The 18161-nt window shown below is 38.9% G+C and overlaps 1 protein-coding gene across 2 annotated transcripts in view; it reads right to left on the reverse strand.

Annotated features, from left to right (window-relative positions):
* LOC107096639 (MICOS complex subunit mic25a-like) overlaps positions 1-18161 on the reverse strand; it is a 122635-nt gene that overhangs the window by 70480 nt on the left and 33994 nt on the right. Inside the window, exons 5-6 of one of the 2 annotated variants that reach the window (XM_015393386.1) lie at positions 9872-9895; positions 5060-5143 (exon numbers count right to left, since the gene is read on the reverse strand). In XM_015393386.1, coding sequence (XP_015248872.1) covers positions 5060-5143; positions 9872-9895 — 108 coding nt within the window. The remainder of the gene's footprint in view (positions 1-5059; positions 5144-9871; positions 9896-18161) is intronic. The other variant, XM_015393387.1, reaches the window with a different exon arrangement.

Here is an 18161-nt window from a genome sequence, read left to right on the forward strand (position 1 = left end):
TTAAAGAAGGGTTAATAGTAAAATCGATCTCTGGTGGCGTTATCAGATTCTACGTCTTTAATAACCAGCTCAAACATTTTCACTAAAGTGAGAATGCCTTTACAGTGAGGTTCCCAGTACTGGTAGGAACAAAACCCAGGACTGATGGCATTCTGCAAACAAACTGAGCTCTCACACTGATACATGAATCTGCCTATACTGTACATGTGCACCTGAGTACACAGTGTTCATGCAAACAATATCTCACTCTATCTTAACACATACACACATGCAATCACACACAGAGGTCTGTCTGCAAACATCCTAAGCTCGATAGCAAACACAGCTTGTGCCACCCGTATGCCAGCCTGCCAGCCATCGACTCTCTCCAAACCCAACCTGTTACTAATGACAGGAACACAAATAGTCACCGGTAGAACATCAAGACTTGGACTATTAAGGGAAAAGGAGAACAGCTCCTCAGGATATAAAATAAGACAAAAAGAGGGAGTTGGCTAAGTTAGCTAAGATGCTAAAATTAAAGAGCTGGACTGGAAAAGAGGAATCAATTATTCTACTGAATGCTAGCTGCTAGCTGACTGGAGCATGGATCCTACAGTGAGGACACTCCAATGCTGCACCATACTGTTCCATCCACCCCCTCGCTTCCCATTTGTGCAGGAGAGGCTTGAATTAACCATAGTAAACAGAACACAATACTTAGTTTTTTTTCACATAATGTCCTTTAAAGGTCTTCTCTATTTGAGAAATGGAAGACAGCTTCCCCCAGAGAGCATCTTGTAAAGGTTCTCTGCATGGCGCCTGGTGAGACTGAGACTTGACTTGAAACCGAACCTTTTCTACCCGGCAAATGTCAAATGGAAGATGAAAGGAAAAGGAAGGTCTTGTAAAGGCTCTCCGGAGATACTCCGACTGGCTTCAATCTTTGCCGCCTGTTGAATCACACTGGAGAGGCCTAAGGGAGTCCTTTCATTTGTGCAATGTTTAGTTGCAAACCTAATATGATAAACAAGCTTGTTACATTTACTTTACATAGTTTTGCCAATTTAAAAATGGGGTTTTAGACAATCTATTGTATGTCTTTAGTTTCCTTACAGTACAGATATCATTGCTTGTGTGGTTAATAGGTTAAACCCAGGGAGGTTGCAACAAGCAAACATTTGTTTCGTCATAGATGTTGCAGAGAAAATTTATACAAACATTTTAAAACTATTATACATGCCTGTTTATTTTAGCTTTGAAATGATCAGTAAAAGTCTACCTGACCCAGAGTTTGTGTGACTATATTTGATCACAAATGTGTTTGAATTTGCATGTGTGAAACAGCTCCTCTCGTCCAGATTTCCTAGGACGAGTGTGAGCCTCGGTATTCTGCTCCTCAGCACAGCGGGTCTATGAAAGCTATGAATGAGGTGGGTTTTTGCAGGTCTGTGAACATGTGTAAGCATGGGGAGTAGCATGAATGTTGTACCCTCTGCTCCAGCTGAGCCAGCTGCTCCCTGTAGAAGGCTTCCAGTGCTTTCAGCTGCGAGTCTTTCTTCTGGAGCTGCTGCGCCTGCAAGCAGACACACAAAGACAGGGCGGTTACTTGAAAAGGTATTTTAAAAGGTCATGAGGTTAACCTTTTTTCATTACAAATAAAACACATTTTCAAGCAGTTTTATATACACATGTTAAACCAAACTGATTTCAGGTTTGTATTCTTTATCTCTAGATTATTTCTTTCTGTTCTGACTCTTGAAGGAGGCGGTTGCATTTTCCTGCTGCTCTGCAACTCCCTGCACTTTCCCTGCTTTGCTGTGTTTTGTTTTTTCTGACCCCTCTCTTCATATCACCCAAATTCAAACAATGGATCTGGTCAGCTGGTATCTCAATGAATTTTATCAAATTTGATCAACTGGAAGACAGGGAAAAAGGAACCCTTCCTGTCCTGCCGGGACATACTTTGTGGGATACACCCTGGACTCCTGGAAGGCTTGGAGGATGGTGTGTTTTACAACGTTGTCGGTCGAGGATGTCAACGATGCATGGATTTTCGGATTTACGATACTCGGATTTCTCCTGTTTGGATTTGGCGGACACCGGATGAATCTACAATTACAGAGGATGTCGGCGGGAATTTGGGCATTGATCAGGGTGCCGGCAGCGGTTGACGTTCTCACAAAGGCTCTGAACGAGCAGGACCGCCAGCTGAGCCGTATGCTAGGTGCCATTGAATGCAGGCTGGCTGCGGTGGTTCATTTCAAAGGTGAGACGGGATAATATCTTGGATGTGCGTGCTAACTTCAAGGCGGAAAAACCCAACAAATTCAGAATACTGGATTCGCCATGTGGAACCAGCAAGAAAAGACTCGAAGGCTAATAGAAAATTCCTGTGTAGCCTGCTCTCAAAACATAAAGTGTTATTTTAGATTCGGCCACCCAGGATGTTATAGCTGAAAGGCCCAGAACTGCCGTCTCCCCCAATCTACCCTACCCGCGAACATCTGTGGATGCGTCCAGAACTGCAGCACCGATTGGTAAACTTCCGTCTTATTAAGGACAATGGCATGTGGAGACAGCATTCGTAGACAAATTGAACACATTCATCATACATACGAGGGATGGAACGGTTTATGAAAACCGCCCGAACCGTTCGGTTCGACTGTCTCAGTTCGATTCGCGTGTGTTGCGTTTGGTTCATGCGCTGCTCTTTTTTCTCATAGGCGAAGCGTGTACACTCCAGAGCAGAAGGTGGCGGTACTGCGACCAAAGCCAACCACCAGCAGTAAACAAGAAGAAGAAGAAGCGAAGCAGCGTAGCCGGGTGTAGCAGAAAAAAATCAGTTTTTGTGGAGAATTGTGTTGGTATGGCGAGTGGGAAAGAACAGGAGTTGGAAGACGCGCCAGCAGCACTTTATAGGTCTGCTGTATGGGACCGCTTTGCATTTAGAGTNGTTTTGTTTATGCTAACAGCAACATGACCAACATGTCATGCTAACCCCGAAATCCCGCATACTCAGCGCTCCGCTTCACCCCGCTGCGCTCCAGACCGCCTGCACAAAGCAAAGCCTACAGCCTCCATTATGGCTCCCGTCCGCTCCGCTCTGAGTTCCTTGGAGATGGTAGAGAGCATGCGCGAGATGATTAAATTCAAAGCAGCAAAACGTGGAAATGAACCAGGGTTTCTGCGGATCATTAAAAATAATTACAATTCATAAATTTTTGGGGATTTTTTTCATTAATTTCATACATTTTTATTTTTTCATTAATTTTTATTAATTTTTCTTCGGTGTAACAATAAACATATACCGAACCGAACCGAAAACTGTGACCACGAAACCGTGAACCGAACCGAACCGTGGATTTTGTGAATCGTTCCACCCCTATATATATATATATATATATATATATATATATATATTGCACTAAAATGCATCTCTCTATCTATACATATCAGTGTATTATGGCTCTCTTGTGTTCTCAACAATAGGAAAATACAAAATCCTACTGAAAGCGTTCGGGTTGAGTAACTGTAGGTCCATCAGCCCCCACTCTTAGAGTGTCCCCACCAACTTTCAGTACAAACTTACGCCCTTGCTTAAACCTATTAAAGAAGGGTAAATAGTAAAAGCGATCTTTGGTGGCGTTATCAAATTCTACGTCTTTAATAACCAGCTCAAACATTTTCACTAAAGTGAGAATGCCTTTACAGTGAGGTTCCCAGTACTGGTAGGAACAAAACCCAGGACTGATGGCATTCTGCAAACAAACTGAGCTCTCACACTGATACATGAATCTGCCTATACTGTACATGTGCACCTGAGTACACAGTGTTCATGCAAACAATATCTCACTCTATCTTAACACATACACACATGCAATCACACACAGAGGTCTGTCTGCAAACATCCTAAGCTCGATAGCAAACACAGCTTGTGCCACCCGTATGCCAGCCTGCCAGCCATCGACTCTCTCCAAACCCAACCTGTTACTAATGACAGGAACACAAATAGTCACCGGTAGAACATCAAGACTTGGACTATTAAGGGAAAAGGAGAACAGCTCCTCAGGATATAAAATAAGACAAAAAGAGGGAGTTGGCTAAGTTAGCTAAGATGCTAAAATTAAAGAGCTGGACTGGAAAAGAGGAATCAATTATTCTACTGAATGCTAGCTGCTAGCTGACTGGAGCATGGATCCTACAGTGAGGACACTCCAATGCTGCACCATACTGTTCCATCCACCCCCTCGCTTCCCATTTGTGCAGGAGAGGCTTGAATTAACCATAGTAAACAGAACACAATACTTAGTTTTTTTTCACATAATGTCCTTTAAAGGTCTTCTCTATTTGAGAAATGGAAGACAGCTTCCCCCAGAGAGCATCTTGTAAAGGTTCTCTGCATGGCGCCTGGTGAGACTGAGACTTGACTTGAAACCGAACCTTTTCTACCCGGCAAATGTCAAATGGAAGATGAAAGGAAAAGGAAGGTCTTGTAAAGGCTCTCCGGAGATACTCCGACTGGCTTCAATCTTTGCCGCCTGTTGAATCACACTGGAGAGGCCTAAGGGAGTCCTTTCATTTGTGCAATGTTTAGTTGCAAACCTAATATGATAAACAAGCTTGTTACATTTACTTTACATAGTTTTGCCAATTTAAAAATGGGGTTTTAGACAATCTATTGTATGTCTTTAGTTTCCTTACAGTACAGATATCATTGCTTGTGTGGTTAATAGGTTAAACCCAGGGAGGTTGCAACAAGCAAACATTTGTTTCGTCATAGATGTTGCAGAGAAAATTTATACAAACATTTTAAAACTATTATACATGCCTGTTTATTTTAGCTTTGAAATGATCAGTAAAAGTCTACCTGACCCAGAGTTTGTGTGACTATATTTGATCACAAATGTGTTTGAATTTGCATGTGTGAAACAGCTCCTCTCGTCCAGATTTCCTAGGACGAGTGTGAGCCTCGGTATTCTGCTCCTCAGCACAGCGGGTCTATGAAAGCTATGAATGAGGTGGGTTTTTGCAGGTCTGTGAACATGTGTAAGCATGGGGAGTAGCATGAATGTTGTACCCTCTGCTCCAGCTGAGCCAGCTGCTCCCTGTAGAAGGCTTCCAGTGCTTTCAGCTGCGAGTCTTTCTTCTGGAGCTGCTGCGCCTGCAAGCAGACACACAAAGACAGGGCGGTTACTTGAAAAGGTATTTTAAAAGGTCATGAGGTTAACCTTTTTTCATTACAAATAAAACACATTTTCAAGCAGTTTTATATACACATGTTAAACCAAACTGATTTCAGGTTTGTATTCTTTATCTCTAGATTATTTCTTTCTGTTCTGACTCTTGAAACAGGCGGCTGCATTTTCCTGCTGCTCTGCAACTCCCTGCACTTTCCCTGCATTGCTGTGTTTTGTTTTTTCTGACCCCTCTCTTCATCTCACCCGAATTCAAACAATGGATCTGGTCAGCTGGTCTCTCAATGAATTTGATCAAATTTTATCAACTGGAAGACTGAGAAAAAGGCACCCTTCCTGTCCTGCCGGTACGTACTTTGCGGGATACACCCTAGACTCCTGGAAGACTTGGAGGATGGTGTGTTTTACAACGTTGTCGGTCGAGGATGTCAACGATGCATGGATTTTCGGATTTAAGATACTCGGATTTCTCCTGTTTGGATTTGGCGGATACCGGATGTATCTACAATTACAGAGGATGTCGGCGGGAATTTGGGCATTGATCAGGGTGCCGGCAGCGGTTGACGTTCTCACCAAGGCGAGCAGGACCGCGAGCTGAGCCGTACGCTGGGTGCGATTGAATGCAGGCTGGCTGTGGTGGTTCATCTCAAAGGTGAGATATATTGGATGTGCGTGCTAACTTCAAGGTGGAAAAACCCAACAAATTCAGAATATTGGATTCGCCATGTGGAGCCAGCAAGAAAAGACCTGAAGGCTAATAGAAAATTGCTGTGTAGCCTGCTCTCAAAACAAAGCGTTATTTTGGATTCCGCCTCCCCCTTATCAAACCTCCCCTGGATGTTATAGCGGAAAGGCCCAGAACTGCCGTCTCCCCCCATCTACCCTACCCACGAACATCTGTGGATGCGTCCAGAACTCCAGCACAGATTGGTAAACTTCCATCTTATTATGGACAATGGCATGTGGAGACAGCATTCATGGACAAATTGAACGCATTCATCATTCATACACAACTGATGCTCAGAAATGTTGGATTGACTTTCATGTGGCTCCAGTCTCCAATGTTTTCCTTCTGCTGAAATGTTTTATCCCGTGGATAAAGTATTAAATATGCTTCCCCCCCCCAATGTGGCTCCTATCTTTCCATAGAGATAAAGACAGCGCTATAAGGGTATAAGGGAACCGCCTCATGGTGGGGCCCTTGGCAGCCGTAAAAATGCTCCAACGGCAGTGTTCGGGGGCACGCTTGGCCTCAGTAAATCGTTCTCCTTGCCAGCCCCCCACAGTTTGTACTGAAACTGAAATATCAATTACAATGCAAACTGTTGTTGACAATAAAAAAATTGATTGATTGATTTGATTGAATATTTTCAGTGTTTTCAACGGAGAAAGACCTCCATAAAGGGATTTAAGATTCACACATTCTGGCTGGAAACAAAGAACACCAGTAGAAGATAACTCAGAACTCATTCACCTGTTTCAGTAAGTTTATTGGTCACATATTTTCCATCTTTTATCAGTTGAAACACCCAGGAACCAAAGTGTCTGATTCCATGCACTATGACACGGTTCTCAGAGCCTTTTGAAGAACAGAAGGCCAACCACATCTTGGACCAAAAGTTTGGATTTGACACATGAATCCTCTATTTTAAACCAAACTCATTGGGAGCTTTTGGTTTAAAACCTTTCAGCATGTCAGCAAATGTCTCATCTTATCTAAGCACCAGTTTAGGTCACATGATAAGAGACATTTTTCTACCACCACTTTACAATTAGTGGTTTGTATGCAGAAAGCATGCAGTGGTTGTTCAATCGTATCAGAATTGGCACCAAGCATGCAGTTCTCCAACAATGAGATTTGGAGATTGTTTTCAACTCCTTTTTTGTTCTTCTCAATATGGAACGGCTGTATAGAGGCTGGTGGGGTCATGTGCCAAAAGCTACTTGGGCACTGACATCTCTAGGACTAAAGAGAGTATTTTTCGCATCAAGAGGTAGAGGTAAATTACAGCTATTATTGGGTACTGTGTGGAAAAAGATAAGCAGGTTTAGGCTCTTGGGTGTGCAAGGATGCAGACTTCCTGTAGGGCTCCAACACCACAGCAATTCTAAAGAGGCCCCAGCAGCTTAGGATTCCTCCGGATTCTCAAAAGGCTGTCTTCTACCTCAGGGAGAATTCATAGTTTGCTGACGGACTGTAGAGCTGTAAGTTTTCCAAGGTACATCATGGCAGAGTTCTGCACTGGTCTGATTTTTCAAAACTACATCCACACGAACCCGTAGATTTAGGAACCGAGACCCAACCCGTTACCAGCATTTATACCCACTTATAACCCAGCCAGGAGAGCACAGGTTTTTAAATAATAGTGCGACCCAAAGCATGATCACAAAGTGTGCACAAAGTCATGTGTAAGGCAGTAAAGAAAATTGCCTCATACTCACATCTAGTGCACGCTGTGCTCACAGATTAACAGCTGTAAACTGGCCGATGCTTAAAAAAAGTATTGTTATTTGGATATTCTTGAGTCAATTTATTTTTTAAGATGTAGAGTTTAATAAATAAGAAAAAATAAATATGTTTCATTCATGCTGTAACTATGATACCAGCATTCTGTTCATTTAAACCCGTACACAAACCTATTAAATAATATGTGTTTTTTTTCTACCCATAGAGGTAATTTTATACTGGTACGTGAAGGACTCTGCATTACGGAACAAGAAGGTTCTTAATGAGACCTAAAACACACAAGTGTAGCTTTCATTTTTCTAATGTATGGGTGGGCTGTACTTATTCTGCCTGTAGTTTTGTAGTTTTTACGGTAGTTACATCCTTTCTCTGTGTGGCTTACATAGTCTATTTTGTTGCAATACAACACTTTACAGGTTGGCACAAACTCTCTTATCTCTTATTTGGGGTTTATCTTCCCAATAAGGCACACATATTAAACGCTGCCCTCTTCAAATCATTAAATGTGAGACTGCACTACTCCAGTAAAACATATACTTTACTGATTAGTACCGTAAACTTGGATAGAAGGAGTCAATCGAAAAACTGGTCAGTTCAAACTGTCAGTGGACAAAACATTGTTAAAATGTGAAGATGGGATCAGTTTTGCACGTTACGCGGAGCCGAATTTGAATGTAATCTGTATAACTGCATATCTGCATATCTTTTAAGTAACATTCTTTGGCTGATCGTTGGGGATCCTAAGGTGTTTCCAGGCCAGATGCATTTACAGGACTTTTGGATCTACTACTCTCTTCGATCACATGGCTGAAAAACCTTCAAACCGTTTTAACCAGGAGGAATTCTGTTCAGATTCCCGAACCACCTCATTGGACTCCATTCATTGCAATGAAGCAGCGGTTTGTACGTCAAGCTACTCCAAGACGATGGAGCCCTTGAACTACATATAACTTGGCAGCAAAGTGGAATATTCTAAGTAAAAAGTACAGTATACTGATTATTAAGGAAAAAATTCAATATATTCGGGGGGTTTTTCCCAGCAATATTAAAGAGAATAAAGCTAGGAGATAGAAGGTATTGGATGAGAGGTAAGAAATCCAGACAAATAAAAAGTGTTGATAAGAAATCAACATACTTTAAGGAAAACACTGATGTAGAATTAATTTCATAAACCATAGTTTTTTTTAAAGATTTTTATCTTTCCAGCAGTTTCAACATTAAGTCATTGCATGGTGTTAGATATGAGAGGAAAATGCTTGCAACATTCATAGCTGAGCCTTAAACATGAAATTATGTGATTTAAATACCAATATGGTCTGCAGCATGGTAGATCTTTATGTATACCAGAGGATTACCACTGGATTAAAAGAGTTCATTTTGTCTGCTTCCATCTCGCCCCTGGTTTGAAAATATTGCATCAAAGTGACCAAATCCGGTTATTTACTTTAAATGCCAGAATTTAATTTCCATCCAGTATTCCGTTTAATTTGAGTCTTCAAGGGATGATGATACACGGTCATTGCATTCTCAGATGCTGGATTCTGCAGCACGCTGGAAAGTGCAGGCACTACAAAGAGAGAAACGCTGTAACCTTCAAATCAAATGTTTGCTTTTCCCCTCCATCTCTATTTGTCAGAGCACCTCTACCCGTCTATTTCATGTGCCTTTGTTGGTGGAGGCGCAGTAGAATTACCCTGTTGCACTGAAGAGAAACACATAGATCCATAAAAGGAAGCGCATGCAGGACGGAGACAGGACCCTGATAAACACCTTAACATGCATGTTCAATGGTTTCATCATGAAGATGGGTCGTTAAATCTTAAGCATGTGAATTGTAGAGATGCTGCAAAAATACATTAAAATGAAGCAAGGTCAAACACAATGACTATGAAATGATTGAAAAGATGAAAGAAAAAAAAATGGAAAAAAAAAAGAAGCAAAGAGGGGCTTAATTTGCTTTCAATTTGATCTGATCTGTCATTAAAAGAATTCTGCAGCAAGGAGCTGCAAATTACAGATGTTTTACACTCCCAGCTGTTGGGAATTTCATTTTAACTAAAATCATTAACAATTACCCCAATCAGCATATTATGGAAATCAGTTTGATTCCCTTTTCCTCATTAAGCCCCTTAGATCTTTAAAAGGACGATGTGAACCAATAGAAGGGTCAGGTGGAGATGAAAAGGCCCAACAAGCAGGACTGTTTGAAGGTTGAAATACGGCTTACCGTCGCTTCTATCTCATCGGCAGACTAAAGAGGTCGGAAGAGTAGCAGAGAAACAGCAAAACAAAGAACATTAATATACTATTCAACTCTATGATCTGGGAAAATCTTCCAGACAACAATGCCGGGTATTTGGTTATCTTCTAACATGTTCAACAGACCGTGGTTGCAATGATGAAAATACAGGAGTTTCTGTGAAGAAATATTTTAATAGAAGGGAAATCAATCATGCCTGGCAGCAAGAACTGGCATGAAGCATTTCCAATAGCAGACAGTCTTTTATATTCTGGTAAAGGAATGATAGCCCACCTTTCTGTCAGGAATAATTTTAAATCGGCTGCAGTGATGGATTTTAAGGGAGAGTTGGGTTGTTTAAAGTTGAAAACTGACTAGTTTATTTTATTTTATTTTCTCAGCATTTAGGACGTGTATTTGCCGGTGTGCTTTGGATCATTGTCTAACGACATAACGCCACAAACTGATGTACTTTCACGTTCATTTAGAATTTGTGGTTTTATCATGTCTGCAGAATCATCCAGGCAGCCCAACATTTCTCACCATAGTGAAACTTTATACCGGATGGGACAGAATGAAAATTTGTTCCACTGTTGTCTCATTAAGGCAAAGATTTCCAAGTCTTGTGGTTAATTAAGATGGGGTTTCATTTGTTCTTGAAAAATAGGCTTTTTATAAGTACTTTAGCCTTAAGCTGCTTTAATGAAGACCATTTTTGGCCATTCTTTCTCTGTTGTTGAACCATGAACTCTGATATTAACTGACCCAACAAAGCTTGTAGTGCTTTAGGGCAGCGGTCCCCAACCACTGGGCCATGGACCGGTACCGGTCATTTGGAACCGGGCCACACAGAAAATATATATATATAATTTATCGACGATCAGAGTCTGAGTGATGTTTTATTTTAAAAAATATTTAAAAAATGGGGTATTCTCTCCCAATTACCTGAATTAACCTGTGCCTCTTGACGCAGGATTTTATGCCAGTCGTATTATTTTATTTGATCGTATTTACCACCTACACTTTAAATGCCAGTCTGTGAAAACATTGTCTGACTTATAACTGGTCTGTGGCGCAAAAAAGGTTGGGGACCGCTGCTTTAGGGGACGATATAGTTTAATTTGTGATCAACTATGAGTTGTCAATGAGCTCATAGTATATTTGGCTTGTCCGCCAGTCCTGGGAAGGTTCACTGTTTAATGTTTTCTTCATTTATTAATTATGGCTCCCATCCTCTTAAACCAAAGAACAAAAGGCTTGGAAATATATTTTAACCTGTTTTAGACTTTAAGGTTGATATGGGATTATTTTCCTAACAGTTTCACAATATCTTAGACCTGGGAAGAACATGCTGTGTTTTTAGATTGCTGAACCTACTCTCAAATATAGATAAGGAACTTGAACCAAAAAAAATGGGCTCAAAGACGGTAAAGTCAGGATTTGGTAAGTGGAGCATTTATGCTTTATTTTCACAAGTATTTAAGTTATTTTATTTAAAAGGGAAAACAAAACGAAATAGATTTTTTTTCATATTACTTTATTTAGCTTTAAAATGATCCCAGCAGACACCGAGTCTGGAGAAACAAATCTAACCTCAGCATTCTAGTTGCTTGAGATATAACAGGGGAGTCTAATCCATTTCTAGATTGTTTGAATAATTAGGGGAAACATAATGATTGTGTGCAGGATATTAGAGGTGGTTAGGTTATCTTTATGTATCGAAAAAAGCTCAGCTATGATTCAACAAATCCCATCTTGAGGCCCTGGCAGCATTCAGATTACACATCCTTCTTCCCATTTTCAAACACACTCAAAGTATGTGACAAAACGCATCGTCTTACAAAGAAGCTTCATTTGGTTCTTACCCTACACTGGAAAATTATTTAGAAATAAGTAAAAATGTCTTAAATTAAGTGCATTTACCCTTGATTTGAGTCCGTAAATTAGACAGTTTGCCAATAGAATAAGTATTTTTACTCTTAAAATAAGATAATTCGATAATATGCACCTGAAATATAACAATGCAATAATCTTTTCTTATTTTAATCTAAATTGTCTTGTTCCATTGGCAAAATGTCTCTTTCATCTCCTCAAGTCGAGAACAAACTGACTTATTTTAAGTAAAAATTACATATTTTCATTTGGATTTCTTCCAGTTTTAGAATTGCTAAAAATTCCTCCTTTTTTCATTAACTGTTATTCCTGTTCTGATGATGATTGTTACAGCATCTATCGCTCACTTCTTGTTTCTGCTCTAGTCTTGCTTGGTGCTGTCGTACTTGCCTGGTTAAGTGTGCTGGAAAATGTGATATTTACTAAATAAAATATAGGAGTCTTTCGGTTTTTTTTTCCTTTGTCACAACAACAAGATAACAAAGCAGTCATTTCCCCCGAAATCAAAGTGCTTATCAAATATGAGGGCTTTGTCAAAATTCTCATCTGCTGCAAATTGAAAAACAGAGGCAAGGATGAAATAAAGCGATGCACCAGATTTTGTTACTTTAACAAACAATTTATCTCAGAGCTTCCAAATAAACCTTATTGTATGTGTGCTGATTATAGAAGAGGCCAATTAAACTGATTACAATGAGGAAATCTATCTGAATTCTTTAATATGGGTAAACAATATCTAAATGGCTGCTTTTGTTACACTGATTAAAATCACTTTTTCACCTAAAATATACAACAAATAATAAAAGATAAAGAAGGTCGTATACATATCACCAAAGTTCCAACAAACAATAATAGTGCTTTCTACTCATACCTCTAAACTTATTTGTTACAACCATAAACTTTATTGCATTTTTGTTACATTATTGTGTGAAAAGCTTAGCTGGTTAAATTGGAGGAAATGGAAACGCGATTTTCAAGAGATTTTACCAAAAAAAAAAAATAAATATCTAAAAAACCTGGCAAGTATTTAAATTCAACTTACTAACAGAGATACAAATAAATCTACTGTTTTAAGAAAAAACATATTTGATAACTTCCCCTAAACTCTGTGAGGGCCTCAAAGGTTTATTTGAGAATATCAAAGTGAATAAAGCAGACAGGGATGCACAAGCAGAAGAGTTTAAAGCAGGGTTGTGCTTCAGGAGCATTAATTCATTAATACTCAGAAAGCATTTTAACATTTTCTAACATTGCAACCAAAAACTTAAATGAGTTTCTCAGAATTTATTATGATGATGAACAAAACGCTGAATATGGTCATGTTGGGGACTCCTTCACACATCTGTACATGTTACATTTATCCGTCTTTCTTGTTACTGAGATTATGCAGTAGAAATAATGATCATTGGTAAGAGAAATAAAAAAAAAATTTCTTCTGTAATGGAGCTTCTTTTTAAACTGTCATATCACTTTTAATAAAAGAAAAGAAACAAAGATATACAACGTTTATTGAAGAAAGAAAATTAGGTAATGGGTTGAATTTAATTGAATTACCGTAAAAAAATATTTTATTAATTCCAGAAAAGTATATTTTTCCTGCTGCACCATTTTTTAGTGATATGATACTGGTTTCTGTTTCTCACTGCTAACAAGAATTAAAACTATAGCCTTGACTGAATGCAGCAGTTAAAATGACCCAGAAGTCAGAGCTGGTGGAGTAATGATGAATGCAAAAGCTGCAGGACAACCCATAGCCTCTTCCTGCGTTGAGCGTTCATTTTCCGGGGCAAAAACAAAACAAACAAGGCAACAACTACCTCTTAAAATCGGTGGTCTTCATAATGACTAGCCGGTCATGTTCAATTCATTAATACTTTATTATCACCTTTTGTTACCTAATAATACAAAGTCAATGTACATGATACCGAAGTTGAAGAATTTATAGATTTTTTGACTGATTAATGCGATTGGCGATCGGCTACCAAATTTCAAGCACTGCCGATTGGTAAGTCTAGTTTATTTATATAGCACCAATTCACAACGAATTTTAAGGCACTTTAAAGTAAAAAATTAAATCAGATTAGTTAAAACTAGTGTTGTATAAAGTACTGAAATCTCGGAGTCAAGTAAAAGTATAAGTACCTGTCCAAAATATGACTTTGGTAAAAGTCCAAGTCACTGACTGAAATGTTACTTGAGTAAAAGTCATCAGAAGATCCTGATTAATGTGACCAGCGACTAGTTCATGTCTAACAAACAGAATTGAAAACTGAATAGAAGAAGTTTTTATAAAGTTTTTTTTTTAAACAAGTGGTTTTAATCATGCCTGAAAACTCTATATGGAAAAAAAAAATTCACCGGATTTCATACAGGAATCATTTGAAGTACCGCAACACACTAAATCTTGCTTATCTGCTACTCTGAGGAAATTAGTTCTAATCAATATTTAGAGAGCTCTGATGTTACAGCACAGTGGCAATGAAAAGCAGCAGCAACCGCAGTGCTGAACAACTGAGGTAGGGACACTTTACACGCACATTTGTGCACAACGTGCAGATGGAAGCAAGATTCATCATCATTATCAGAGCTGATGAACGCCAAATCAAATCGTCGCCAATCGTCTGTGTTTAATAAACAGAAGCACCACAAAGAGCGAGAGAGTTTCTGCTGTTAGAGGCAGCTGCTGCAACTTAAGGCAGAGGAATAAGTCAAATTGCTTTTTTGTTCATTTAGTATCTGTTTGGTGGGGATTAGGCAGAAAAAGAGCAGATTTAATTAAGGGGAAATACATTAACGACATTCCTTCCTATCTGCATCCTTCTGTGTTGGACCAGTTTTAATTTGCTACCGCAGAAGAAACTGCAAGTGACTCAGATGACTCCTCTGGTGTCCCTTCAGGGACCTGCGAGTCTGCGGTAGATAACAGCCGGCCAGGCGTGACTTCGCACACAACACATCACACCATGTACAAGAGACACTGAAGGACAACCTGAGCTTATAAGCTCAAAGCTGGTCTCACTGTCCATTCAACTGTAGCAACATTTATCAAAAACCGACCCTATAATCCAGTCTTCACCCCTTTTACATCTGAACAGCTCACCTATTTTGAAGAGGATTTTAACATTTTTATTTGCTATGGCCCAGCAGAGATTAGCGTTCTTATGCCCCATTTTAGAGCACTGACAACACAAGTTGACCCCGTTTTGTTTTATGCACATTGAACAAAGAAATCTGACAAATCATGGTAATCCAGAGAAATAATCTTTCAAATATATAATTATAGCAGCACTAAAGTAGAACTCCCAATATAAACTAGTTTAAAGATGCTAAACTGAGAATTTTCTTCCCAAGACGAACGTTGACGAATGTTGTTCACAAGTATAGTATTTCCGTACCCTTGAGTTGTCTCTCCAGTGTTGATTGTCCTGCTTCGTGTTTGCCTTAGGCCAGGTATACCCTGTACAATTTTTGCACTTTTTGGGAAGGTTTTCTAACCGTGTGAGAATTTTTCAATCAGGCCGACTTTCAGCCTGATCGTGCTTCGTGCGTCGTGTAGTGTACAAGGGGTAACGAGGGGCGATCAGCAAGTCACGACCACCTTTAGATCAGAAATCATGAGTTTAGGAAAAAATCAAAGGTGTTTGAAATTCACCATCATGGCCAGATCGCTAAGTGGACATACGCAAACAAGGATTCTTCTTCTTCCTCTCAGACAAATACACAGAAGCATGACAGGGGTGCGAGAGTAACAGTTCTTTCTATAAAATCAACAGACCGTAGTAGCCCCGTTTGCTCAGGCATGTCTTTGTCCAAATATGTCGCAGCCTTTTCTTTTTAGGGCTTTCAGCACAAAATTGCACAAATTGCCAAGGCAGCACATTTCATTCTAGTGAGCTTCATATTCCTCTTCTAATCGTTGCTTCGGGATAGACTAGTCCGAGTAGCGCCATCTCATTGCAGAGCTAAGTGCGACAGGGTTTTTAGACGTACAGTGTTAGCAAGTAGATCGCATCAGAGCATTGGGCCGCACATTGTGAGAACAAACATCATGAGCTGTGAAATTTTAAACCCTGTAGTTTCTTCGTACAGTGTGAGCTGTAGCTGCGTGAAACGACTGAAAAAGATCGTACAGTGTGTGCCTGGCTTTACAGTAACAGCTGCCAACCAATGCTCACTTCCAAATCCAACAGATTGGTACAAAATGCTGTACAAAAGGCATTTAGCTTTATCCAAACACAGCTGTTTCACAGAATATTAATTTATGACATTATTAAATTTTCTCCTTACACTTAATAAACGTGTCAAACTGATTTGATTTTTACTTTAAGGACAGAGACAATGAATGTGTTATAGCCAGCACTGGGCATGGTGGGCCTGGCTTTAAGAGAAATTAAAAACAAGCGAAAAATTTAGAAATAACACAATTCGTAAATGTTTCAACACAATTAGATTTTATTAAGATGAGGTATTTCTAAAGTGGTCAGTAAAGACAGACTGGGACTTTGGCTTGATATTAGCAATGGAAAGAATAACAGGGTTTATACAGGAATGAGTAACTCCTATACAATGCTTTTTGTTTTTTTAATGCTCTTAGAACTAATTTTACTGCCATCAACAAATACCCATGACTCTCGTATATACACGGCAAAATCTTTCATCACCTTTACTGTCGACAGGCTGCAGCCATGTCCCGAATTCCTCTTTTTCCAGTGACCTTTGTTGAAATTAGCATTTTCCCCATTCTTTCGCTTTTTTTTCCACCTCGAGCTTCTTTTCCGAACATACGGCCTTACGATCAACCAGAAGCAGTTCCACGCAAATATATTGCGATATAACATATCTGATGAAATTTTTATAAACTTTTTTTTTTTTAAATAAAGCATTTTAAATGCCACGATAATAACATTTAATTAATTTTAATGCCAATTAAGGCCTTAATTAAAAAATTATAATTTAATGACTTAATAATTTTTTTATGAACCGCAGAAACTCTGAATAAGCAGATCTTTTTACGCTGGCAAAATAAATGATAATAACATAATTCATGCTGCTGAAAAACTGTTTGCATTTCAACAGCTTTCATATGAAAACAAAGGAAATCTTTTTTAAGTCGTTTTAGTACTGGACTGTACTTCTTTATCCACCGGAGTAACAGAGATAAGTTTCCAAACTTCCCTTTCCAGAGTCAAGAGAAACTTTAATCATACTGGGTGATAAAGTGGGAGAGTTGTTATTTGGAAATGCCTCATTTTTGAATGTTAAAGGATTAGAGTCATAATATGTTTTTTTTTTTTGTTTTTTTTTAACAAACCCACAATAAAAGCTATTTGCTTTAGAACTTTAGAACTAACAAAAAAGCATTTTTATTTTTTTTTCTCAAACCACATCCCAATGAAAACATCATGCATGTTTTATACCCGTGAAAAGTGATGCCTCATATGGCTGAGTTAAGAAAAAACAGAATGAAACAAATTAATCTGGTTAGGAAAAACACAAACTACATAAGAAATTAAATAGAAAAATAACTTCAAGTTATTAACAAGGTGTATAATTAAATGCAGCAGTTTTTAGCCATGAGCTAAACAGCAGATTAGCTCAGAAATGTATTATCATATATTCTTCCCTCTCTCTGCACCTTCTGCATACGAATCAATTCAGTGCACAGCTGGAGGTTTGAAGCATCTATTTAGAAGCCAGAGAGGTGGATGGAAATGTGTAAAAGTGTGAAACACAGAAATCAAGTGAGAGCGAGTAAAAGAAAGTCAGGCTGTAAAGGATGAAGGATTACAGGAGACATGTCTAACAGGTAGATATCAAACTAAAGAAATAAACTGAAAATGACGGCGGGTTACAATGAGATGGGAGAGCAGGAGATGTGGGAGCATCCAGCTACTGCACTAAACTGCTTACTTGTTACCTGGAGCTATTTGGTAACGCTTTCCTTTACAGTACATCAATAACCATGTAACAACATGGTAATAACATAGTTAGTTACACTATATTATTAGGTAACGAGAAAAACTTTATGGAGATTTTTTTAAGCGCTGTGCTGCATATTTTAGGCAGACAAGATAAAGTCAGACTTCTTAGATTTCAAACAGTTATTACCAGATATCTCATTAATTTTAGAAGACAGCAATAAATGAATGTGTTATTATCTGGTAAAATACAGTTTATTACTTGATATACAACAGAAAACCAAACCTAGAATACAGCCAGCCAAACTTTTTAACTCCAAACCCTTAACTCTGATTAATATGCAACTTGAGTTCAGTTTTATAATGCTTTATTTACCTGATCCTAAGTTCCCATTTATCAATTTATTTTTGGTAACCTAATAGTAACTAAAAGTCTTCATTGCTACATAGTCACATACAATTGTATG

Source organism: Cyprinodon variegatus, unplaced genomic scaffold (assembly GCF_000732505.1).
Source record: "Cyprinodon variegatus isolate N-32 unplaced genomic scaffold, C_variegatus-1.0 Scaffold639, whole genome shotgun sequence".
NCBI classification, from domain to species: Eukaryota; Metazoa; Chordata; class Actinopteri; order Cyprinodontiformes; family Cyprinodontidae; genus Cyprinodon; species Cyprinodon variegatus.